The sequence below is a fragment of the Thunnus albacares genome, chromosome 17, assembly GCF_914725855.1.
Source record: "Thunnus albacares chromosome 17, fThuAlb1.1, whole genome shotgun sequence".
NCBI classification, from domain to species: domain Eukaryota; kingdom Metazoa; phylum Chordata; class Actinopteri; order Scombriformes; family Scombridae; genus Thunnus; species Thunnus albacares.
The window spans coordinates 17,414,142-17,438,829 of NC_058122.1; the positions used below are offsets into that span (position 1 = coordinate 17,414,142).

The 24,688-nt window shown below is 40.8% G+C and overlaps 1 protein-coding gene across 5 annotated transcripts in view; it reads left to right on the plus strand.

The window, feature by feature from the left end:
• Nucleotides 1-24,688, plus strand: part of sdk2a (sidekick cell adhesion molecule 2a) — a 92,657-nt gene that overhangs the window by 59,805 nt on the left and 8,164 nt on the right. For all 5 annotated transcript variants that reach the window (XM_044332326.1, XM_044332325.1, XM_044332327.1 and 2 more), the window contains 33 exons: nt 3,735-3,846; nt 4,278-4,468; nt 4,710-4,793; nt 4,928-5,122; nt 5,584-5,700; nt 5,976-6,143; nt 6,548-6,650; nt 7,524-7,700; nt 7,969-8,105; nt 8,818-8,965; nt 10,191-10,331; nt 10,689-10,870; nt 13,911-14,026; nt 14,288-14,483; nt 14,577-14,675; nt 14,763-14,954; nt 15,205-15,326; nt 15,487-15,596; nt 15,907-16,057; nt 17,948-18,185; nt 18,282-18,397; nt 18,612-18,801; nt 19,178-19,276; nt 19,469-19,663; nt 19,777-19,978; nt 20,083-20,186; nt 20,813-20,883; nt 21,525-21,660; nt 21,902-21,958; nt 22,412-22,513; nt 22,646-22,761; nt 22,896-23,082; nt 24,539-24,676. In XM_044332326.1, coding sequence (XP_044188261.1) covers nt 3,735-3,846; nt 4,278-4,468; nt 4,710-4,793; nt 4,928-5,122; nt 5,584-5,700; nt 5,976-6,143; nt 6,548-6,650; nt 7,524-7,700; nt 7,969-8,105; nt 8,818-8,965; nt 10,191-10,331; nt 10,689-10,870; nt 13,911-14,026; nt 14,288-14,483; nt 14,577-14,675; nt 14,763-14,954; nt 15,205-15,326; nt 15,487-15,596; nt 15,907-16,057; nt 17,948-18,185; nt 18,282-18,397; nt 18,612-18,801; nt 19,178-19,276; nt 19,469-19,663; nt 19,777-19,978; nt 20,083-20,186; nt 20,813-20,883; nt 21,525-21,660; nt 21,902-21,958; nt 22,412-22,513; nt 22,646-22,761; nt 22,896-23,082; nt 24,539-24,676 — 4,692 coding nt within the window. The remainder of the gene's footprint in view (nt 1-3,734; nt 3,847-4,277; nt 4,469-4,709; nt 4,794-4,927; nt 5,123-5,583; nt 5,701-5,975; nt 6,144-6,547; nt 6,651-7,523; nt 7,701-7,968; nt 8,106-8,817; nt 8,966-10,190; nt 10,332-10,688; nt 10,871-13,910; nt 14,027-14,287; nt 14,484-14,576; nt 14,676-14,762; nt 14,955-15,204; nt 15,327-15,486; nt 15,597-15,906; nt 16,058-17,947; nt 18,186-18,281; nt 18,398-18,611; nt 18,802-19,177; nt 19,277-19,468; nt 19,664-19,776; nt 19,979-20,082; nt 20,187-20,812; nt 20,884-21,524; nt 21,661-21,901; nt 21,959-22,411; nt 22,514-22,645; nt 22,762-22,895; nt 23,083-24,538; nt 24,677-24,688) is intronic.

A 24,688-nucleotide genomic window follows, 5' to 3' on the forward strand; every position in this document is an offset into this window, starting at 1 on the left:
GTCGTCCTCGTCTTCCTCTAACCCCTAGCTTGAGCAGTGAATTACGGTCATATTGTGAATTTTAGGTGGAGCTCCAGCAGCACCTCTCTGACTGGCTGGATGTACAGACCCATAAACTAGACCTTCAGTTTAATCGCTCCTCACAAATAGCAGATTTATGAAAATGACACTGGGCAAAACACGGACCGAATAAAACACACACACTCACACAAACACAAACACACAAAATAGAAGGTCAGCCTGGCTCATAAACAGATATGTTCACAACTTCGAATAGTTTGTCACAAGCGTGGTTACATGTCAAATTATTAGTGTTAAGCATAACCTGACTCTTTCCTCTCCTCTAACCTTTTTTCATTTCAACAGCCATAAAAATTCTCCCACCTACTGTTATTTACTTTCATCTAAACAGAATCACACCAACAGTCCTTCTTAGCTTACTACACTATTTTTATACAATATTTGATAAAAGACATCACCAGCTTCATTATGATTTGTTTGATCTTTCTGATCAGGCTCTTCATTCTCGTACAAGGACTTTTTAACCTGTTCACTTGTGGAGCTTCACATTTTTAATATCAGCTTCCTGCTCTCTCTGAGCATCTGCTCGTCAAATTAATACAGTGTTTGTAATTCAGTGCTCAATACGCATGACACAGCAGTCTGTGGGGACCAGATATCACTGAATATCACTGGATCTGACCTTGCAGATCATACAACCGTCTTTTGCATCTGAAAGTCAATAAGGTTTTTACAGCTGCATTTGTTCATTTTAGCAATTCTGTGGAGAAAAGAAATAAAAATATGCAGCGGAGGGAGCATCTTGTTCCGAAGGGAGCATACAAATGAGACAGTGCCGAGTCTAATAGCAAAGCGCAAACTGACAATTGGTAATACTCCAGATGGGAAGACATATTGCTTTTTGTTTTATTCTTTAGAGTGTGAAATACACTGCAGTGTACAATTGTCTTTGGGCACAGACAGATGTAAACATTATTGTGACATTAATAGTGAGAATTTGCTATGCAGGTCACCTCGTTGTTTACTTTTCCCATTTAATTAGAAGATTACACACTTGAGGTATTCTCAACACAGAGTTTATAAACTGCAATACATTAATTAGTGTCTGCCAAGGAACCAATCATGTCTTCTAGAGAACAAAATGAGTTCTAGTCAAGTCAAATGGATTCCCAGTTTTTATTGTATCAGTGACAAACATAGACGACATTAACAGCCAAACCTAATGGAACGAAACAAAAATGTTTAGTTTGCATATTTACAAAAATGTGAAAAACATTTATATACTTATAGTTAATAACATGTAATATCAGCAAAAGCCACTTTATTTGAAGGGGACAACTTTATACAGAAGTTGCAACCGTCACATTTTTTAAAAGGTTCAACATGACTGCAAAAAACACTTAAGATTAATAAATCTGTCATTAATTATTTATATAGTATGTGCTCTTTAAAATTCACCAGTTCTACCGCTATCAGTTAGTGACCTTGGTAAACTTTGTTTAGTCTTCAGCTCTTACTCTACTCGGTAGAAGATGAATATCGATGGTGTTAGGATTCTTCTTCTTCTCTTCCCATCAATCACTTCTTCTTCTCTTCTCCTCCCTGCTCCCTCTATGTCTCCATCTCCACTAAATGTATCAGGAGCTCAGAGACCATAAGACCCACACCAATCAAACTTTCCTCATAATCTCATTAGTTAATTAGGCAATAAAAATTACATAGATCAGCCAAATGGTGTAATCTTACATTTTAGCCAATAACGTCAGACCCAAGTGATTTAGATTTTTCCTCATAGATCCCTCAGTCCATAAGCAAATCATTGCAACCTGTTTAATTTATTTCTTTTTTTTTTACTCTTCTGATGACTTGACAGCAAGCTTTTCCACATGGATTGATCGGTCTTCACTATGCTAATTGATAATAATGTCAATAAAACCCTCAAGATAATGCTTGTACCACTGTGATGATATGTATTAATGAGGAGGTTGAGTAGAATTCTAAAACCTTACAGTATTGCAAAATATATCTATTCATGTAAATCTGCCTCCAAATATTTTTGAATTAAATAAATCAAACTTCTTTAAAAGGACAGATACTACATTGTTCTTTATCTATCTCTACCCATCCCAGAGCCTAGTGGTTTGGATCTTCCATAACAAAGTCTACAAAGGCTTCAAAATCCACTTTGTGTCCACACAAATTCTGTGTCTCTCAGCTGTTATGATTACCTTTTTAATTAATGCTGTTAGACCGGCGGGTTGAAATGTATTCATTTCAAAATGTTAAATGCATTCTTTAAATGTGCTGGAAGATAAATATTATTTTGTGCTTCTGTTCCTTCCTCGCTCTTTGTGTTTGAAGCTGTTTGGTTTAGGCATCATCATTAGGCTACTGTTACAGTTGGTATCTTACTGTCTTTCACTTGTGGAAACATAGCCCATTGTGAACATACTCAAGGCTTAAATTTTAAACCTCAGCTCCTTGTTTCTTATTACATAACAAGAATGCTATGGGAGACAGTATGAAAAATCTAATTTCACATATTATATTGTTAAAAAGTATTTTCGTAGCAACTTATTAAATGTGATTTGCATCATATTGAACTATTTTGTTGTTGTTGTTTTTTTTATTTTTTTTTATTTTTTTTTATTTTAAAGTTCAAACTCCATAACTTAAAAGCTGGGAACTTGAATGAAACAATCAAATCAGACCCAAACATCAATAACCCCTCAGGACGCCTGCTCGTACATTCAGGCAGAAGCTTTGTCATTACACAACTGAGATTTCACAAAAATGGTCCTTGAAAAGGTGTGATTTACAATAAGGTGGCACAAAATTAAAGTCAACTTTACTGTCAAAAGGATCGAAATGCTGTTCCACGCAAGTACTAAAACACAACAATGAGGCTTTAAAAAGCAAAAATGCTAAAGGAACTAAGAATTTAAATATTCACAAGTTAAGCTAAGCTGGGGGTCAGGGGGACAATAACAAGGCAAAAAAAACCAATAATGACAACAAGTATAGTGCAAATAAGACAAATATAGTGCAATACATGTGCCAGTAATATGCCGTCCACAGGATGTATAATTAACATAACAATAACAATAATAACAATAAAAACTTGATTAGGTACCCTATAAACCCGGGGATAGCCCTGCACTTAACTTCACAAATGAATGTGGACACACACAGGCGCGCACAGACACGATACACACACATGCATCATAAACGTGCAATCACTCAAACACATATAAGCGCACAGGCCCATACCCGTACTCCGGGGAGGTGGGGGAAAATGAGATCAGATTCAGAGAGAGATCACTGATTGAGGGCAGTGAATCGATGGTTGGCTGGAGGCTCCGTGAAACCCGTGAGTGATGGTGCTGCATTTAATCGCCTTTTGTGTTTGTCTCAATTATGCTACATAATGGCTTCTAACACCTGGGCTAACACCGTGCCCAGGAAATGCTGTGTGCACTAGAAAAAGGATCTAAAGTAAAGACAGGGGTGTTAATAGTTGGGTAATAGCATGCTGGCTAGCTAGTGGTGATAATGACAGATTGTCAGTCTCTGTGTAAGGATCCAGTTATGCTCAATTGGCTATATCAGGCAGATGCACAGGCTTAATCTAAGGTCTGCATATAGTTTATAGATTTTTTCACTTTTTTCTATCTGTGTACTTACGTGTGTGCGTGTGTGTGTGTGTGTGATAGATGTGGGAGGACCTGCAGACCCCATCGCCCCCTCTATCATCGTCTCCCCGAAGAACACCAGTGTAACCGTGGGGAGAAACGAGGCTATCATGGAGTGTGTTGCCAATGCGAGGTATCTCCTTTTAAATTTTTCACACAGACACACGAGGAAACTGAAGAAAAATCACATGCAAATATAGACTCAGATATGCACACATTATCAATACACCTCCACTTTTCTCACCTCTACATCTGATATTTTGTGATTTAAATGAAATCTTTTGTCTGAACATGATAGAGAAGTGTTTTGTACATCTCTCATTTTGTACCTCTCCTCCATTCTTCCCTTTGATTCAGGGCTTCACTCTGTTCTCCCTATCTCATGCAGTCCCAGTCCTGAATTCTGACTATTATCTCCAATTCAAAGACTTAATCAGAATGACATATGTATCCCATTGCTCCCTCAATGCTCTGGAACCTTGAAACAGAATATGAATCTGTATTAAAAACCACGCTCCCGATCTCTTGCTCTCTTTTTCTCCTTTTCATCTTTTTCTCCTCTAGACCCCTTGTCAAAATGAGTATTACTTGGAGGAAAGATGGGGTTGTGGTCAATACGGGGATCCGAGACTTCGGCCGTAGATTGGTCATCAGCTTGCCTGCAGTCAGTGATAGCGGCTACTACGAGTGCGAGGCGTCACTCCGCAGTAGCAGCGTGCCGTCAGTCACTGCTGGGGCCTTCCTGCACGTTCTTGGTAAATAACCCACAGCTTACATTTTAACCTTGTGCAAAGTAATTGAGTCTAAATTATCCAAATATTACATCAGCATGCTAACTCCCATGTTGAGAGAACATTCTGTCGCCATTTATATTTCAGTAATTGAGTCTCTGCTAGTTCAACAGAGAAGGGTCGAGATAAAAAAGAACTGACGGTGTGTGAGTTGTTTTTAAAGGCTTTAATGGATGTGTTTGCTTTTTTTTCCTCTCTGAAACAGAGTATCCTCTGTTTGTAAAAGAACCACCGAGTCACATCAGCGCAGAGATGGAAAAGGTAGTGGATATCCCCTGTCAGGCACGAGGTTAGTGCTGTTTGTTTTTTTCTTTCTGCTACTGCATTTGCGAAAGAGCAAGAAAGCATGAAAAAAAAAACCCCAAAAAGAACAAAAGGGTCACAGTGACATGGAAAAAAATAAATCCTCTCCTTCCTCTGCAGGCACACCTCAGCCAGACATAGTGTGGTATAAAGATGCAGTGCCTATCAGCCCGGTGAAGATCCCCAGGTACAGGGTTTTGGTAGGAGGCAGTCTACAGATCAACGGTCTTCTGCCAGATGACACAGGGATGTTTCAGTGCTTTGCCCGCAATCTCGCAGGAGAGATCCAGACAAACACCTACCTAGCTGTTACTAGTATGTCCCCTTGAAAATTTTCCAAAGCTATCTGCACGTCTGCTGCTTAATTCCGTTCATCTTCCCTCTCTGTTCCCTCCCTTTCTTATTCTCAAATCCGCTCCTCTGTTCTCATTTCTAATCCTCTTTTCTCCCTCTCTTCTGTCTTTCCTCCTACACCCATCTATCTATATATCTCTTCGCGTGACAGGTTTGTCACCTTGGGTGCTCGGGCAATTATTGGCTATTTTTGAATCAGAGAATGTGCAGGAGAAGCAGTGAGATGGAGACGCCTTGTCAGTTTCTCAGAGCTGTCCTGGAGAATGAGACCTGACAGCCGCCCGTTTTGTCAAGTCTATTAAGCTCTCAGCTGCCGTCTGCTTTATTAGGGAGAAATCTGTTTATGTCTGTCATTATCACCTCTGTTTCACCTGATTTTTTGTGTGTGTGTGTGTGTGTTTGTGTGACCCCTCCCGTCTCAGGTATCGCTCCCAACATCACTGCTGGCCCTGCTGACAGTGCAGTGATTGACGGCATGTCAGTCATTCTGCACTGTGAGACCTCAGGAGCCCCAAGGCCAGCCATCACCTGGCAGAAAGGTGCGTGGGCTAACAGTGTGAGGTTCAGAGGGGGGGCTTCATTATGCTGCATTTGGACTTGTCAAAGTTAGACAACATGGAAAGGATTGAGAATATGCGATTTCACCAAACAAGCTGTACTTCTTTGCTTTTGTTGTGGTGCTTTCCCTCCTGTTTGTTTTCCCTGACATTTCTCCAATACACTAATCTCTCTTGCTCCCTGTCCCCCCCTCCCCTTTTCCCCCCTCTTCTCATCGCTATACCATCAATCACTTCCACCCCTCCCCTCCCTGCAGGTGAACGTGTCTTGGCCAGTGGCTCGGTCCAGCTGCCCAGGTTCACCCTGCTGGAGTCGGGTAGCCTGCTAATCAGTCCCTCCCACCTGTCTGATGCTGGTACTTACACCTGCATGGCCAGCAACTCCAGAGGCATTGATGAAGCTTCAGCCGACCTAGTAGTCTGGGGTAAGCATAACAGAAACATTTATATTGTTCGCATCGTCTGCAAACACTTCTGTCTTCATTTTCTACCTTGTCCAGCATGTGTGAAAAATACTGCCAACTATGAGACCACCCTAAACATCTTTTATTTAAATCCATGACTTGTTTACTTCTAGATACAATAAATACCTGGTTCATGCAGGTCATTGTCAAGACATTCTGACTATATAGTGGGATGACTCATGCGCATACTCATTTTCTGTGCATAAATTCACATTACCACTCTTTAAAAGCCTTGAGAAATACTCCACCCATTTGAAATACCGTATGATTCACCAACAGACATTAAGTGAAAGCTGCTCTAGTAAGCTCAGTTCAATCCGCTGTTCAAACACCCTCTGAATAACAACATCTGTGTGTGTTCACAGCACGTACCCGCATCACTAAGCCGCCACAAGACCAGAGTGTCATCAAAGGGACCAAGGCTGTTATGACTTGCGGTGTGACCCACGACCCCAGTGTCACTGTTAGGTGATGATGAATTTTGTAAAAATTTTTATGAATATTTGATTTTTTTTTTCTAGCCTCAATTAATCTATCACATACAGTCACAGATATGTTTTGCAACAATTTCTTGATGTAACCCCAGTCTAGAAAACAAGGATATCAATGTTGTGCTTAATTACTTTATGAAATCCGTAAGAGATCTTGTAATGTTTATCCCTTAGACGACCTCCTATGGGAAGACTTTGAAACTCTTAGTCAGATTGAGGAATTAGTCAGTCGCTTTTCCTCTCTCTTCAGACAATCTTGAGCGTGATAGAGTATGTGTACATGCATCTGTCTCAGAGGGGGTGAAATGATGTCTATGGAGCCCAGTGATTAGAGTGCTTGTCACCTGTGGGGCCATGACATTGATCAGATCGCGGGGTAAACAGATGAATATGTAAACAGAGTAATAACTTCAGACAGCGCCTTTAATTAAACGCAACACAGAGGAGATTAGCTGGAGAGCCCAAACAGTCACAATTAATCACAGGAGCTCCTAGTGTGTGCATACGTGTGCATGTGTATGCGGGTTGCAGGGGGGGGGGGATGCATAAGTGTAGTTGGGTATGTGACAGGGAGAGAAATGGCATAGGAGAGAGATTTTATACTGTATGTGTGGCAGAGAGAGATGGTTTTTAGATTCAAATCATTTTGCCATCGGCCTCACAAGGCTTTTCATTGGTGTCAGCGCCTTCTGTGTTTTGCTGTATGAACTGACACAAAGCAAACAGATTTACTGTCACAACACTCAGAGATACAGAGTGTTAAAATGTGAGTGTGTGTGTGTGTGTGTGTGTGTGCGTCCCTCTGTCGTATGTGTTTACTACCCTTACATACCCATGTACATACCTCCAGGTATGTGTGGGAGAAGAGCGGCTCGATGATTGACGTGAACACGTCGCCCCGCCTGCGGCTGGATCCCGACGGGACCCTGCACATCTCCCAGACGTGGTCGGGTGACATCGGAACATACACCTGCAGGGTGACCTCAGTGGGTGGTAATGACTCCCGCAGTGCCCACCTCCGAGTCAGGTCTGCATATTTACCTCACGTCTCCCTCGTCTTATCTAGCCGTCTGTATTTTTTTTCTCTCTTATTTATGTCTGACCGGGACATGATGGATGGGTGTGTTGTCCACTGTTGTGGTTTATCAGTGCTTTCCTCTCCAATCCATCAAAAACAAATATATACTAACTAACATTTGCAAGTCTTGCAGTTTGACTGTTTAATTTTCTTATTTGCTGCGTCTCTTGTCCGATTATATTTCACTTTATCACTTTCCCCTCCTTACTACATACAGGCAACTTCCTCATGCTCCAGAAAATCCAATAGCAGTTCTGAGTGCCACAGAGAAAAGGGCCATCAACCTCACATGGGCACAGGCTTTTGATGGAAACAGTCCTCTGATCCGCTATATCTTGGAAGTCTCAGAAAACAGTGAGTGGTTCAGTGTGATCCTCTATCACCCAGGCACCAGTGTCACCCTTAACAGTGCACATTGCTCAAAAAACTGATGCTTTTATTGTTTCTTGTTTGTCATTTTAAAGGCAATATTGTTATTTATATGCCTTGGAAGCACTCATTTGCTACACCTCTTATATTACATTTCAATTGTGCCCCTAAAATTGGCAGTGGCATCCTCTCTTACCCTCTGCAATCAGTATAACTCAATTGCTTCACCTATGTGCTTCTTTGCGAATGATAAGGGGAACCAAATTGTGTTGATGTCCAATGTTCTTATCTTCCATTCCAATGATAAAATCAAAGAAGCGGGAATGCTTTCACCCATAGAGAGTAAATTGTTCAGCCATTTCTCATCGAAGCTCAGGCTAACTGAGAAGATGACAACTCATTAAGAGGAAAATGAATCCGAGGATGCAGATGGGATCTGGCTTTTGGATAATTGAATTTCAATCTGATATTTAGAGGAGTGTATACAAAATAAAACACTTGTTTTTCATCAGTAGTTTCAATATTATCACTATAAAATGAAACAACAGTGTGCGATAATAGTCAGGGAAACATTGAATTTAGATTTGAGTTTGCAAGTGCTGAAGAGATTTGTGGAAGAGAATGTAAATGCTTCTCGCAAGGTCATTTATTGTATCGTTCACTCGCTGTTGCTCACAGTGCGTCTTCTCCGTCTCAGATGCCCCTTGGACCGTGCTGCTGGCCAACATTGAACCGGAGTCTACCGGGGTTACTGTTGGTGGCCTCATCCCAGCCCGTTCCTACCAGTTCCGCCTGTGTGCTGTCAATGACGTGGGCAGAGGCCAGTTCAGCAAAGAGACTGACCGGTGGGTACTGCACTGAGCTGTTCTGAATATTAAAAAAGTTACTAGCTGTCTCTGTAACATAGTGTACGTCAGCAGTGAGAACAGCATTGCACTTTGAGGGCTTTCACAGCTCTGGAACAACCCGTTCTCCCTACTTGTCTTGACAGTTCAATAGAAAATCCAGTGATTATTTCCTGTAAGTCCACTTTTCGGTCTTCACTCCTGTGGGAGCGAGTGAGAGATGAGCCGGCTTCGGGATGGGGCCTTTTCAAGATAAAACTGTGAATGAGCTGAAATTGTGCTTTGTGAAGACTTGATGGGAGCGCTGACCCAGCTTCATCTCTCTCCCTCCTATTCACTGTCTTTGCCGCACTTCCTGAGTAAAATACAGAAAGGCTTGAAAGAGGCAGAGCTTCACACAGACTCAAATCTCAAGTGAATTCTCTTGACTAGCAAGACGAAACCGTCACAATCATGCAGGCACAACCACCACACATATACACCCACCACACACACACACACACACATACACACACAGTCTATCGCAATTCACCAATGCATACTTCTTTCTGGCCTCGTCCACATCAACACAACCCATTTGCTGCTTTTATACCTGCAGCAAGGAACTCCCTCAAACTGAAAGGCATCACTACCCATCACTCACCTCTTGCACCAAACATTCACATTCATTCTTATGTGAATGTGCCCAGAGAACAGCGCACCACAGGAGGGTGACTGAGCGTCAATGAGAGTGCAGGGCTTTTCTGAGGCATCTCTCTGGCACACCTCTTTGATCCTAAACACTCTGCTTTATCTCCTCCAGAGCAGTGCTCCGGTGCACTGAGAAGAAATCAAGATGTCATCTTAAATTGACTTAAGGGAAAAGTCTGCCTGGATCTCTCTTTCTTGTTCTTTTATATCTTTCTCTCACTTGCTCTTTCTCTCTGTTGTGCTGCTCCATTTTCACCAAGGCCTCTTTGATCCTTATCATGCCACAGCAAGATGTCCCTCTGCGGACAGTATTGTACAGAATATGTTTTGGTCAAAGACACAGCCACACTTATCCCAACTTTGCTTTGTGGTGTTCTAAAAAATACCAAACATGGGCTTTATTATGATTTGATGTCTATGATGAAATGGGATAGAAATATGCGGAAACTCTTGATAATTAATGCATGGCTTCACTCTTTGTCTCTTCTTTCACCTCTCTTTTCTTTTCTTTTTTTTTTTTTTTTAACTGCGGCAGGCTAACTCTCCCCGAAGAGCCTCCCAGTGCTCCCCCTCAGACAGTCATTGCAAGTGGCCGCACCAATCAGTCCATAATGATCCAATGGCAGCCACCCCCAGAGAGCCATCAGAATGGTCCACTCCAAGGTTACATCATCAGGTAAGAAGACCATGACAACCTGCCTAATTTCTTCCCAGGGATAGGTGCCTCTCTGGGCCAATGCCATTCAGATGTGATAATAACTGGTATGTCAGCTTCTTTTCTTCCTCTCCATTTCGCTTCATTCTCACTCACCCCAGCAATGGAATAATTGGTACCAATTAAATACCTTCCTCTCCATTCATCTGTTGTCACCTCTCTTTTTGTAACCATTTTATAACTATTCTGCACACCTTCTCTTTCATCACTACTCCCCCTCCCTCTCTTTTTTCTGAGAATTTGTATTCTAATACATCTATATATTTGCCTGTCTGTCTCTCTCTCCCTCCATCCATCGATTACTCCCTCTGCTGCCAGGTACTGTCTATCAGGGCTTCCAGTAGATTGCCAGATGAAAAATATCACCAACCCAGACCAGACCAGTCTGCTCCTGGAGGAACTCATCATCTGGACCAACTATGAGATTGAGGTGGCAGCCTATAATGGAGCAGGCAGGGGTACCTATAGCCACAAAGTGACTGAATGGACACTACAAGGGGGTGAGGACAACACACATGTGTATTATGTTATATGTTTCCATAAATGCACCAGCAACCTAAGCATACTAGTGCAACTGGACCCAGCTTAGTTGCTGTAAGTGTGAGATGACTTTATTTGGTTTTACAAATTCTAGTCATTACCTGCATCCTCATCATGATGGTCCCTTAGCTAATGTTAAGCCCGCGGCATGAAACTTGTGACTGATAGTTAATCCAATCATCTGTTTTTAATGATCAAATTAAGGTGTTGTACAGCCGTGTTTTCTCCACAGTACACTTCTTGTAATCCTTTGCTAACCTTGAAAAGGTGATTCACACACTTTAAGACTATGACAGTTGTACTTGTGGTTGGTGCAGACTACAGCAGCAAGGTTTTGAAAGGAATGAAAAATACATGGCCATGTAAGTGATATTTGCCTCCAAGCGCTACTTACCTGTTTTTGTCAGGTTTTATATAACTCATTTCCCAACAAATGTTGCCGTAGAATAGAACAAATTGTGTGCTGACATGAGCTGATAACTTCACCAGTCTTTTTTAAGAAATTCAATCCATGGTTTTACTTGTTCGTTTATATGTCTAGATTGATCACTTTCCTCTTGTCGATTTTTACTCCATCATCTATTTAATTACACTTTTTTTCTTTTGGCATGGCTTACTGTTTGTATCCTCTGCTTTTGAATCTTGTGCCTTTCTTAAAAATGAATAAGCCCAACAGTCATTAACGTTTTTTTTCTGACGCAAAGACTTCATAAAAAAAGAAAAATGCTCATATTGACCACCTGGAGACTTTGGTCAGCCTCTCTGATTACATGTTTAATTGATTTGGCACAAAAATTACCAGGTGATGATGTGCATCAGACTTCTGACAAACCTGTCGATGTTTCCTATGGAAGCTGCCTCGGTTGACTTCTTTTCTTATTGTACATACGGAGTAATATAATTAGAACACACATCGGGAACTTTCCCCAGTGTCATCTAGCTATATATTTCTGTCACGCCCTGTGGTTCCAACACCTTATGTGCTTTGCCTCCCTGTCTATTCAAAATCCTTGTCTATTAAAAATCGTCAGAGGATGAAAGTCACATTTGTGACTGTAAAATTAAACTGACACAAATCTAAGATTATTTTTGCCACCAAATCCAAAGACACACGCATTTAGATGGGTTTGGAATCTGGCTCCTCTGAACAGTCTGCAGAGAAAAGCCGAGGTGTAATTTTACAGTGTGCCTTAACCTTTTAAACCATACATTAACACACTGACTTTTTTATCAAGAAATATAGCCAAAGTAGCTAATGCATCAGCGTGTTGAAAGGTTAATCCATGTTTTTATTATATGGAGATTGAATAATGTTCCTCACTGGCGTTCCTAAAAAGTCAATTCATAGATTACAGTCAGTTTAAAATGCTGCTGCTAGACTTCAACAAACACAAGAAAGAGGGTATTGCTCCTGCTTTTATATATGCAGTTCTGGCTTCCATATTGATTTTAAATTCATTTAACTTGTATATAAAGCTTTTGAAGGCTTAACATACTCACATATCTCAGAATCCCTGTCATGTTAAATCCACTCAATGAACAGAGATCCTCTACACCAGACTCACTAAATATTCTGAAGAGCTCTCATAAGAAAATTAGGAGTGTTTCCTCTCTTTAGTCTGTTCCACTCCCTGCTCAGATACAGTTATTAGAGAGGCAGACATTTTGATTATATTAGATTTTACAAGATGTTGTGTCCAACTTGTGCTGTATATTTGCCTAGAACAGGGATTTCATGTTCCAGATGATTTATTTATGTAGCTTTTTGAGATAATCAAGTTTAAAATACTTGATTAGACAAAAAACAAGACAGAAAATCAGATATAAAAATGTTAGCTTAAATACTTTCTTATCTTTAGCCAAGCCAGGCTTCTCTTGTAACCCAGTGGGTTTATCTCACACAAATAAACTCATGCGCATTCCTCAATTCCTCTCTCTATTATGACTGTATGCTGCTCATGAAAGCCTCAGCAATGCTATAAAGCAGCGTCTCATTATAGTCTCTCATTGATTTTTTTGTCTCCTTTGATAATAATTTCTTTTCAAATGGTTTATCTGGTCTTTTCTCTATGTGTAATCTCCATATTCCTTTACATTGCTCTGTATCTATGAAGGTGTGTGTGTGTGTGTGTGTGTGTGTCTGTGTGTCTGTGTGTCTATTTTTGTCTGTTTCTTTTGGCTGGATGATTACAAAATACTTCAAATGCTTCAGAAACGATAGATTCTATCTGGCACACACATCAGCATACTTTGTTTGATGCCTGATCAATCAATCAATTAATGAGCAAGTCTAAATCAGTCTGTTGAATTTGCAAATCAACAAATGTACTGTAACACATTTGATTGTTGTGTTTAATTAAGGAACTTTAAAACCTGGAAAGTATGGAAAACATCTATTTTCAACTCACTTCCCTTGCCAAAAATAAATAATAATTTCATCATCCAAGTCACTGTCAGTGAATAATGACAGTGAACAAGCCACTCATGTTCTTTTAGCTCTCATTAATTGGATGCTTCTGTCACTTACTCCATTAAAAAACACAAGAGTGGGTCATAATGTGCATTTAAATATACTCAATGAGAACCAAGGATAGCACAGAAATATGAGGACCAATACTGGCCAATCAGCTTCATTGATGTGTGAGTCCCCGGCTGTTTTCCGGTGTTACATCAGAATGGCATGCTTACTTCAAACAAACTGCTGCAGGGTTCACCTGGAAGCCGCCTGAGGCAATCGCTCTCACACCCAGTTTGATTGGCATGTTCTTACCTCCACAAATGAGCCAAAATAAAAATGCTTCAGTCTGATTCTCACGCTCTAAACAAGGCTGGTCTGAAAGTGCCTGTTGTACATTTTCAAGTTTCTGCTTTCTCTGCCTCATCTCTATTCTCTCCCTATCTTTCTCTCTGCGTCTCTGTCCCTCCTCCTCTCTCCTTCTTTCTGATTCACTCCCCCTCTCTGTCTTTGTCGTTTTTTTCTCTTTCCGTCGTCTGGATCAGTGCCCACTGTGCCACCAGGAAATGTACACGCAGAGGCTGTCAACTCCACCACAGTGCGTTTTACCTGGAGTGCCCCAAGCCCTCAGTTTATCAATGGAATCAACCAGGGATACAAGGTGAGTAGCCCCTTTCTGTCAACTGGTGCACTCTAGTGGTCAGAGGTAGAAGAGCATCTGTGGGCAAAATCTCATTAGGGGCAATTGGGAGATGGATTGTATAGAAAACGTAATTTTCTCTGTAAATCAAGGCTTAGCAGATGTCTAAAGCTTTTATTGGAATGGTTTTTATTTGTGTTTTTACTTTATCGAAATTAAAAAAAAATGTTTGTGACTAAAATGTACACATTAACATCTTGTCCCTTATCACATCACTTCCAGCTGTTGGCATGGGAACCCAATCGTGCAAATGAGGTCACCGTGGTCACTGTGCGCCCCAACTTTCAGGACACTGTTCACGTTGGTTACATCTCTGGCCTTAGAAGGTTCACAGAATACTACTCATCGGTATTGTGCTTCACAACCCCCGGAGACGGCCCGCGCAGCCAGCCTCAGCGGATACGCACCCATGAAGATAGTAAGTGTCCCCATTCAGGATACTATATAGTATTTGTGGATAATTACAAGTCAGGCTGTTCACGTACTACCTATTGTTTATCATTTTTTATAGCCCCTGGTGCTGTGGGACACCTTAGTTTCACTGACATCTTGGACACCTCACTAAAAGTCAGCTGGAAGGAACCACAAGAGAAAAATGGTCTTCTCACGGGTAATTGATAAAGATGTAACGTTAACATTTCTTCTTTGCTTCTTTCACCAAGCTTTATTTACTGTGAGCACTATGTAACACTTCCAGGCTATCGTATCTCTTGGGAGGAGTTCAACAGGACCAATACTCGGGTGACTCATTATTTGCCCAACCTGACTCAAGAGTACAAGGTGACAGGGCTCACTGCGCTCACCACTTACACCATCCAGGTGGCAGCTATGACCTCCAAAGGCCAGGGTCAGCTCTCTTCCTCCACTATCTCCTCCGGTGTACCACCAGGTCAGTAGTTTAATTAACTCTAACATAACAATGGGTCATCTAGTCGACTCAACTTTAGCTCTCCCTAGGACTTGAAATGTTTTCTCTTTTCTTTGGTAATGTTTGGGCCACACTACTCACTGAAAGGGTTACAACCAGTTACTTTACTGGCTATAACTCAATAAATTTCTCCTCAGCTATTTCTAAAAGCACAGATGAACTGAATGTTATTCATTTCCTTTAAATCCGTCTCCTCCATCATCTTTCACAGAGTTGCCCGGTCCTCCAACCAATTTAGCCATCTCCAACATTGGTCCTCGCTCTGTCACGCTGCAGTTCAAACCTGGTTATGATGGCAAGACATCCATTTCCCGTTGGCAGGTTGAAGCCCAGGTGAGACGTTTCATATCTATTTTAAAGTAATGAGAACAGTCAGAGTTTCTTTTGCAAGCTGTTTGATGTTTTAATATTGTTGCACAGCTTTTGCAATACCAGCTTAATTGTTTAATTTGTTTAGCTGCTGCTATCACCACTTCCTCTGTATGCATTTCAGATTGGTATAATCGGAGAAAATGAAGAGTGGCTGGTGGTTCATCAGCTGGCTAATGAGCCTGATGCAAGATCACTGGAGGTCCTGGACCTGAACCCCTATACTTTCTACAGGTGAGCACACACACCAACATACATTTGCACAATTGCTATACATGTAATAAAGCATCTTGCACACCTACCTATGAATCTGTCACTGATTATCCTAATAGCCTTATTGTTATTTTCTTCAGATCTCTACTCATAAAAAGAATCTATTCTCCGCTTGTACAATGACCCAATTTCCTTATGGGCATCATTAAAGTTTCATATAATCCAATCTAAAGTAATTTAATATACTCATTTCATGTATCACTAGCATTTCATCACTAAACACCCACCTTAAGATCATTTATCCACGATCAGCTGGTTTTCTTCACCCCAGGTTCCGAATGCGTCAGGTAAACATTGTGGGCACCAGTCCTCCCAGTCAGCCCTCTAGGAAGATCCAAACCCTGCAGGCCCCCCCAGACATCTTCCCTGCCAATGTCACTCTGCGCACAGCCAGTGAGACCAGCCTGTGGCTTCGCTGGGTGGTAAGTTTTCACAGCTCATTGCACAATGGGCCTGAGTCAGACTGTATAAAGTTAGTTTTATTAGAATATTATTAGATTTAGATATGCATGTCTGGGTTGTTCCTATTCAGACTTGGACTATTGAAATTTTACGCTGTAGATTTTAGTATGCCTTTGCATGCCTATAAGCTATTTGAAATTGCTGTCTTTTTTGTGCTTCTAGCTGTTATGGTAAAAAAATCATCTTGGGAAAGGACCGAATTGGCAAAATGCCCTTGGGATATTAATTGGATGCAACTTCTGTAAGATAAACTTTGTAAAATCTGATTTAAGAAATTAAATTTTTCTCATAAAAATGACTAAAATCCAATTTTTCAAATATTAAAAAAGTTAAACATCAAATGGTAAGTGTATGACAGTTGCTTTCAACTCAAGTGACTCACAAGTATACCTCCTGTTCCAAAACTCAATTTAGATTTCAGCACACTTTTTAATGCCTTCATTGTGTGCCATATTTTGTTCATGGTTGCCTTTTCCTTCTTCTGTAAATCTATTGTCATACTCTGGGGGCCGTTATAATGAATACAGGTGATGGCACTGATGAGGTGTTGGAATGCATGTTGTCCTTGATGATAGCTGCTTTCTGCGTCATCATTTGGCCAATGCATTCTTTTCTACATCTGTCCTTTATCACGTCTGTGCACCAAGGCTTGAGCTATTCCTGCAGCTCCTGTAGGATTAAAAAAGGATGCATGTTACCTAGAATTAACAGCAGAGGGATGTCAGCTGTGTGATATGGCTCTACAAATTAATGACACAGCTCAATGATCGAGGTCCTTTTCAAAAGCTGGGTGTTAAACTGTATTAAACTGTAGTCAAATTTTGTGGTCCGCTTTGTATCCATGGCATGGAAGTCTTGATTTGAATCAAGGCCACATTAATTTAAAAAACCAGTACTTTCATAAACATTAGTGCAGTACATTTATTCATGTCAAGTTGAGTAGAGTAGAGAAGAGGGCACAGTGCTACGGTCCTTTTCTTCACATAAAATACATCACAAAAACATGAGAAGTGTTTCTCATGATGCTAGACAGTTGCTTCACATAAAAACCTCTTAGAAACATAAAAGAGACATGAGACTATACATTTGACATTGACAGCACAAAGGCTTAAAAAGAAACTGTAAGAATTAAAGTGCAAAAGTGCTAAGTGTATTTATTGCACCTTGCTCTATTGCACTAAGATTTAGCATTACAGTTCAGAAGCTTGATGGAGGCTGGAACAAACGATAGCTTCAAGCCGTTTGATTTGCACTTTGGCACACAGAGTCTTTGCTCATTCATCATGCTCACTTACGAGCTTGTGTCAGTATTAAATACTGTATAAAGAATGCATAAAACAAGTATGTCTAGTTTTCAAGTCAGACTGGCTGAGTGACTCTTTTAAGTGGCCGCAAACACCCTCAAATTACACTTGTGATGGCACAACAGTTAATTAAAACATTAATGTGCTAAAAATCATTCAAAGCTATATTTATGCTTTGCATAGCAAGCATAGCAACGGTGCTTTTGATTGATTTTCAAGCACTGCTTAAATACAAATATATGAATAATAGGTTTATATCATTATTGATTTAACAGATATAGTGAATGTGATGTTATTTTTATACAGTGGAGTATTACTGTGTTTTAGAATAGCCACTTGATGCAGTGCTAAGTGCTGAGAGGGTTCAGCCTCACTTCCCATACTGCTTCTTACCGTTACTGACAGTACCTCTCAGCTGTTCTGAAATCACTGTAAAGTACGGCCTCTCATGGCTTATTGCTTCATTATGCACTCAGTTATGATGCCATTTAAATTGATCTTGCTAGAACTGGGGGTATAAAAACAAAACAAAAAAAATCCTCTTAGCCTCTTCCAGAGTGGGAGTACAATGGGAATCCAGATCTCGTTGGCTACCGGGTCCAGTACTCTAAAGCCGGATCTAAAGGCGGCGTGCTTTCACATGTCATCGTGGACCGGCTGGAGAGGGAGTTCACTATCGAGGACCTGGAGGAGTGGATGGAGTATGAGGTCAGAGTTCAGGCCATCAATGGTATTGGCTCAGGGCCATGGAGCCAGCCAGTCCATGGCAGGACCAGGGAGTCTGGTAAGGAAGGAAATATATTCATACGCATGCCAATACATGCTTAGTTACACAGATGGGCTTTGTATTTTAAACTCCGGCCTCTACCTCTTGCTTTAGTGCCTTCCAGCGGTCCCACCAATGTCTCAGCCTTCGCCACCACTTCCAGCAGCATCTTGGTGCGCTGGGGGGAAGTCTCAGAGACTGATCGCAATGGACTCATCCTCGGGTACAAGGTCAGCAGTCAACAGTCACACCGCAAGAGTGATTTGCATTTCAGAATTCAAGTAGTATAAAGCAAGATTGTCCACATTAAGCAGGTTATGGGGCTGTATGGCTGTAGAGTAAGATAATCAGCATAAAAACATCTTCCTGTTACTAATTTCAACATCACCTCAAAAGCTATAGAACTGTTAAACCTTAGTGACCCCTGTCCTTTGTGTATATCAGGTAGTGTATAAAGAGAAGGACTCAGACACAGCTCCCAATTTTTGGACAGTGGAGGGCAACACCAGCCACAGTGTCCAGCTGAGCGGTCTGGGAAAGTACGTCCTGTATGAGATCCAGGTCCTGGCCTTCACACGTATAGGGGACGGAAGGAGCAGCTCGCCACCCATTCTCGAGAGGACCCTGGATGATGGTAAACAGCAAAAACATTGAAAACTCTCACTGTGAAGGCTTATATCTCACCAAGCTATTTAATCCAGTTGTTATCTTTGAAATTGAATTTTTCTCTAAACAAATTAAAATAATATATCACTGTGCTGAGATAATTTCACATGTCGCTAATCAATTTGTTTTGAGAATTCTGTTGCTTAAGGTATTTTTTTTTTTGCAAATTATTATCTTATTACTCTTATAAGGAACATGTGGAGAAGATATGTTTATCTTGTTTTGATGGTGAATGGTGAACCTGAACTTTAAAATGGATATGATTACTTTTTTTATCACATGGCTTATGTCACACATAGTACTCTTGCTGGATTTTTAAATTTTGGTGATTGTATGTGTGATAGTGCCAGGCCCTCCAGTTGGCATCCTGTTCCCCGAAGTGAGAACCACCTCAGTCCGGCTCATCTGGCAACCTCCTGCACAACCAAATGGCATTATCCTGGGTGAGTTTTCAATGTACAGACAATGTTCTTAGATATTAATATGAGATGTAGTTTGCTATATGTGTGCTGGTCAAAGAGAATAATTCAATTTCTCCAAAAACTAATGTTTTATTTTATAGTTCTGTTGAATTGTTCTCTTTGCTCCATCATTTTTATGCATGACTTTATCTTCATACAAGTTTGTGCTCTTAGCCTATCAGATCACATACAGAAGAAACTCCTCAAATAGTAACGCAGCCACAGTGGATGTGCTGAGCCCCAGCGCGAGACAATACACAGCAGCCGGACTGAAACCAGAAATGGTTTATGTATTCCGACTCACTGCTCAAACAAGAAAGGGTTGGGGCGAGGCTGCAGAGGCCTTGGTAGTCACAACAGAAAAGAGAGGTAAGAGTAAAATACTGTAGCTAAAATGTATTATTTAGATTATTCACCTCTAAATATTAAGTTTGAGAGTTATCATGCGTGTGTGTGTGTGTGCACGCGCATTTGCCCTTCAGCCCGACCCCAACCCACGAGCCGTCCCACAGTGCCTCAAGAAGAAGTCCAGGCTCGCAAAGTGCTGTTGTCATGGGAACCAGGCAGCGACGGCCTGTCCCCAGTCCGTTACTATACAGTCCAGTACAGAGAGCTGCCAGACAGCAACTGGACGGTCCACTCTGCATCGGTCAGCCACGAGACACACTCTTATATAGTGGACAGGTATATTAAAGTCCACTTCTATTGCATATACTGTCAGCATTTTTTATCATTGGGAAGTCAGAAAACAGACAATGAGTTGCATTTTTTTGTGTATGTCTTTAAAGGTTAAAGCCCTTCACTTCTTACCAGTTTCGTATTAAAGCCACCAATGATATTGGAGACAGTGAATACAGTCAGGAGAGTGAGGCCATCACTACACTACAGGATGGTAAGAAATTGTGTTCATTGTAATTAGATATTGACCAAACTAGAGCTGTAACGATTAGTCAATCAAAAGAAAATGAATTGGTAACTATGCTGATAATTGATTAATTGTCATTTTTCAAGCAAAAATGGCAAACATTTGATGGTTCCACGAACTCATATGTGAGAATTTGCAGTTTTTCTTGGTTTTGCATCTTAGTTAATAGAATATTTTTTGGTTTTTAAGTATTGGTCAGACAAAAATAGACATCTGATGATGTCACCTTGTGCTCTAGCATACGTTTGTCACTGTTTTCTGATGATTTATAGACCAAACAATTAATCGATTAATCAAGAAGATAATTGGCTGATTAATCGATAAGGAAAATTATCGTTAGTTGCGGCCCTAGACCAAGTAATTATGTGTCGATTTTCTGTGGAGTTGTACTGTACACAAAGACTTTTGTAATTGTATGAACATGCCTTTATACCCATATTTTGACTTTGGATTTTCATAGTGAATGCTTTATGTCAACAGGCCTTGTGTTTACTCTTCAGCTGTTCCCTACCAGACTGTTTGAATTATATATCACTCTCCTCTGCTGTGTTGGTTTGCGAACATCTTTTTTTCCTTATCTTCTTATCTTTTAGCCCCAGACAAAGCCCCAACAATACTGTCGGTTACACCTCACACTACCACCTCTGTACTGGTCCGCTGGCAGGTACGCTGTTGAACTACTTGGCATTGTGTTTATGATGGGAAGAATAATTCATGACAGTGACATTTAACTCATAAGAACCCAAACCCATTTCTCCTTAAAGGAAAATTATGGGGAATATAAAACAGACCAAATGGACCACAAGGAACACATTTCTGAATTTTTTTTGAAATTCTACCTTCAGTGTCAAAGATCTGTAATGTAACATATATGTCATAACGATATTTCCCTAACTTGTTTTATATCAATTTGTTCAAGAAATGTGGTCGGAACAGGTTAAATGTAATACAGGACATCTTATTAAAGCATCAGAATTGTTAAATGGGTTGAAACCTACCTTTAGTAACAAAAAACAATCTTTGTAAAATTAGCTAGTTCTGTCACATTTGCTGACCAGGCACACTGCCGTTTTGGAAGTGATGTCATGAGTACACAGATTCACACATTGTCACATGACTGCACCAGGATGTTCAGTAGATATCACTTAGGGACTTCATGAGTTAAAATCAAGGATAAAGCTGTATAAGCCAGAACATGTAAAGGGTTGGTGACACTTGTGTCACCACAGGTTCTTATGGGTTGAGTGAGATTGTGTTGTACATTTGTTAAATATTGGATATTAAGCAGAATTCTCCTCCTCCTAGCCTCCCTCTGAGGATCACATAAATGGAGTCCTGTTAGGGTTCAGGGTCAGGTACCGAGAGTTACACTATGACCGGATACGCAGCTTCACTGTCCGCACAGTTAATAGCGCATCTGCCAATTGGGCTGATCTCACTGGTGAGTTTTTACTGCTTACCCATCCATTACTTCTGCTTATATTCAGAAAGTGATGCTATCTTGAGTCTTAAATGTATCAACCATTGTTTGTTTTTGCATCCAAGTTTTGCTTTGATGCTATCAGTGTAGGTCTGCAGTGTGTTTTGCTAAATAATAAGTCTGCTAATATTCCCACTCTTTCCTGATCCTGTGAACCTTCCTCATTTTCCTGACTCTGCCCCATCTTCTATCCAAACTCCAGCTCCTTACAGCGTCAGGAACTTGAGTGAATCCTCTCTCACCCAATATGAACTGGATAGTAAGTTTTAAATCCCCCTTTATGATTCTCTTCTACCACTCTCCATCTGTTTGCACATCATCTGATATATTTTGTTTCCACAAAATATGCCATTTGTATAATAAATTACAGCATATGTGTGTTCGTCATCCTCCCACTCAGCTGTACCCGCTGAGGGACCTCTGCTGATTCTTATGATGTGTATATGACTTTAATCTCTCCAAGCCACCACGTCATTATTTCAGTGTGTTTTATTTCTTTTTCATCACTGACAAATCTTCCCAGTGTCCCCACAACAACCCCATCTTTTCATCAGTTTGCCATATAATTCCACCCCTCCGTCTTTTTGTTCAATTAGTGATGCCGTCTTGCCACAAGCGTCACTATGACTGTGTGTCTCTTAGGAGTAACTTATTTTTGCTCTTTTATCTTAACTGTTCTATTATAATGCTGCTATGGTTAATCTCCTTGCAGATTTGAGTAAACACAAACGCTACGAGATCCGTCTCAGTGTGTATAACGCAGTGGGGGAGGGTCCTAGCAGCGCACCACAGGAAGTTTTTGTTGGAGAGGCTGGTATGTTTCTTCTTTCACTGTGCAGCATCTGTGTTTGTCCACTTAGCTTTTATCTTTATACCTGTAATATTTAACAAGTTATGTGTAACATGATAAAATGTGATTCTTTTTATTTAAATTCTGCCCCTTTAGTTCCAACAGCTCCACCCCAAAATGTGGTGGTCCAGTCCTCAACAGCCACACAGCTGGATGTCACATGGGACCCTCCTCCTCTGGATGCTCAGAACGGGGACATACAGGGTTACAAGGTATCAATAATGTGTCTTTCTGTGTGTTACTGCAAATATGGCAAACTTACATCATGCCTGTTTCAGTTTTATATTTTTATTGTGGGAAAAAAGCTATGAATTCTGCATCCTGAACTCTTTTATTCTGTTTATAGATCTATTTCTGGGAGTTTCAGCTCCAGAATGAGACAGAGCGCTTGCGTACTCTGTTCCTGCCAGAGCTTGGGGTGAAGCTTAAAAACCTGACAGGTTATACCACCTACATGATCAGTGTGGCAGCCTTCAATGCTGCAGGGGATGGACCCCGCTCCCTGCCCACCAGAGGGCGCACTCAGCAAGCAGGTGAGTTACACTAAATCCAGATGTGGATAGAGAGATTATAGTGATAGTTCAAAAGGCCAGTGGCAGTTGGCTTGAAACAAGGAACTCTGTCTGCTGTGTTGTTCAAGGCCAACACCATGAAGCATTTCAAAGCCTCGGTGTCTTTATTTCATTATGCCTCCCTGCCTCTTCTATCTCTCTGCCATCTGTGCATTGATGCTTTTTCTCATTATTTAACCATATTGTTTATGATACTCAAGTGCTTTCATAGAGCACTATCTCAAGGTTAGTCCACCCTTCATTTACAAAAGGTGCCTACAAAGGAATAGATGATGAGTCACTGTTAAACAAAACTGCAAGTTCCAATTGAAGTACTACAGCTTTAAGACAAATAATGTCCTATTCACCAAGAAATAGAGAATTTTCACTAAAGAGTCTAGTTTCCTCCTGTGAGATATAGCATAAGAGATCCGAGTCTTCTTGGCACCTCCTCCAGGACAAGCCACGGGGGTGAAAGCCTAATGACAGCGGAGGAGCAATGAATACAGAGTGCGGGGGACACATGTAGATTAGTTTTTTGGCCACAGCTGCACAAAGACGTCTGTGTTTACCAGCTAGCAAGAGTCCCTCCTCTGCGGTTTCAGCATAAAAATGGTTTACAGTATAAATTTCTCTTGTCTGTTCCGCCCCCTTAAAGGCTGTGACATTGGTGAGGGGTACAAAGTGCTGAGAACTTAAAAACACAGGCAGGAATTTTGGCTCACTGCACCACAGGGTACTGGGAAGAGAGCCAACACAAGCTTTTGTGAATTTTATGCAGAATTGTGGCTAAATCCCGACACTTAGCTGGATCTGGGTTGGGTCAGCAGGCAGAATTCTCACAGCTCTTGTTCAAGGTCACAGAATGATTTTGCACACTCTTGTACTTCCAGTTTCTTTTTTAAAAATTTGCTTAAACAATCATACGTTTTTTTTTTTGTTTTGTTTTGGGTTTTTTTCATGACATCATGACAGACTTACAGATTTCATCTCAGTCTGGATAGACTATTTTTACTTGCACATAACAGTTTAGTGTTCCTACTCTGATAATGAACAATGAGACCTCTGTGATTTTTAATCTCCCAGTATGCCTGTTTCAGTCATCTAGAATAATGTGATTTTTTTAAATGAATATATCAAATTGTCTGTTGTAGACTATGAGCACTACCTTTGGATTTCTCTCTGCTACAATGCTATTTTTGTTGTAACACTTTGAAAATGTGCTAAATTAGTATGGCATTTTACAAAGAGAAATGTCAAGAATTAAATATATTATGTGTGTGTGTGTGTGTGTGTGTGTGTGTGTGTGTGTTTGTGTGTGTGTGTACTGCATGATGGCATTTCTAGGTCACAGTACTAAGCATTAACACTGTATTTATTCTCAGTCCTATGAAGAGATCCAACTGTCATCCCTCTTTTTCCCTTTCTCCACCAAAAGCGCCCAGTGCTCCCAGCTTCATCCACTTCAGTGAGCTGACCACCACTTCAGTCAACGTGTCCTGGGGAGAGCCCAAGCAGGCCAACGGCATCATTGAGGGCTACCGCCTGGTTTATGAGCCCTGCACTCCTGTCGATGGTGAGAAACTCT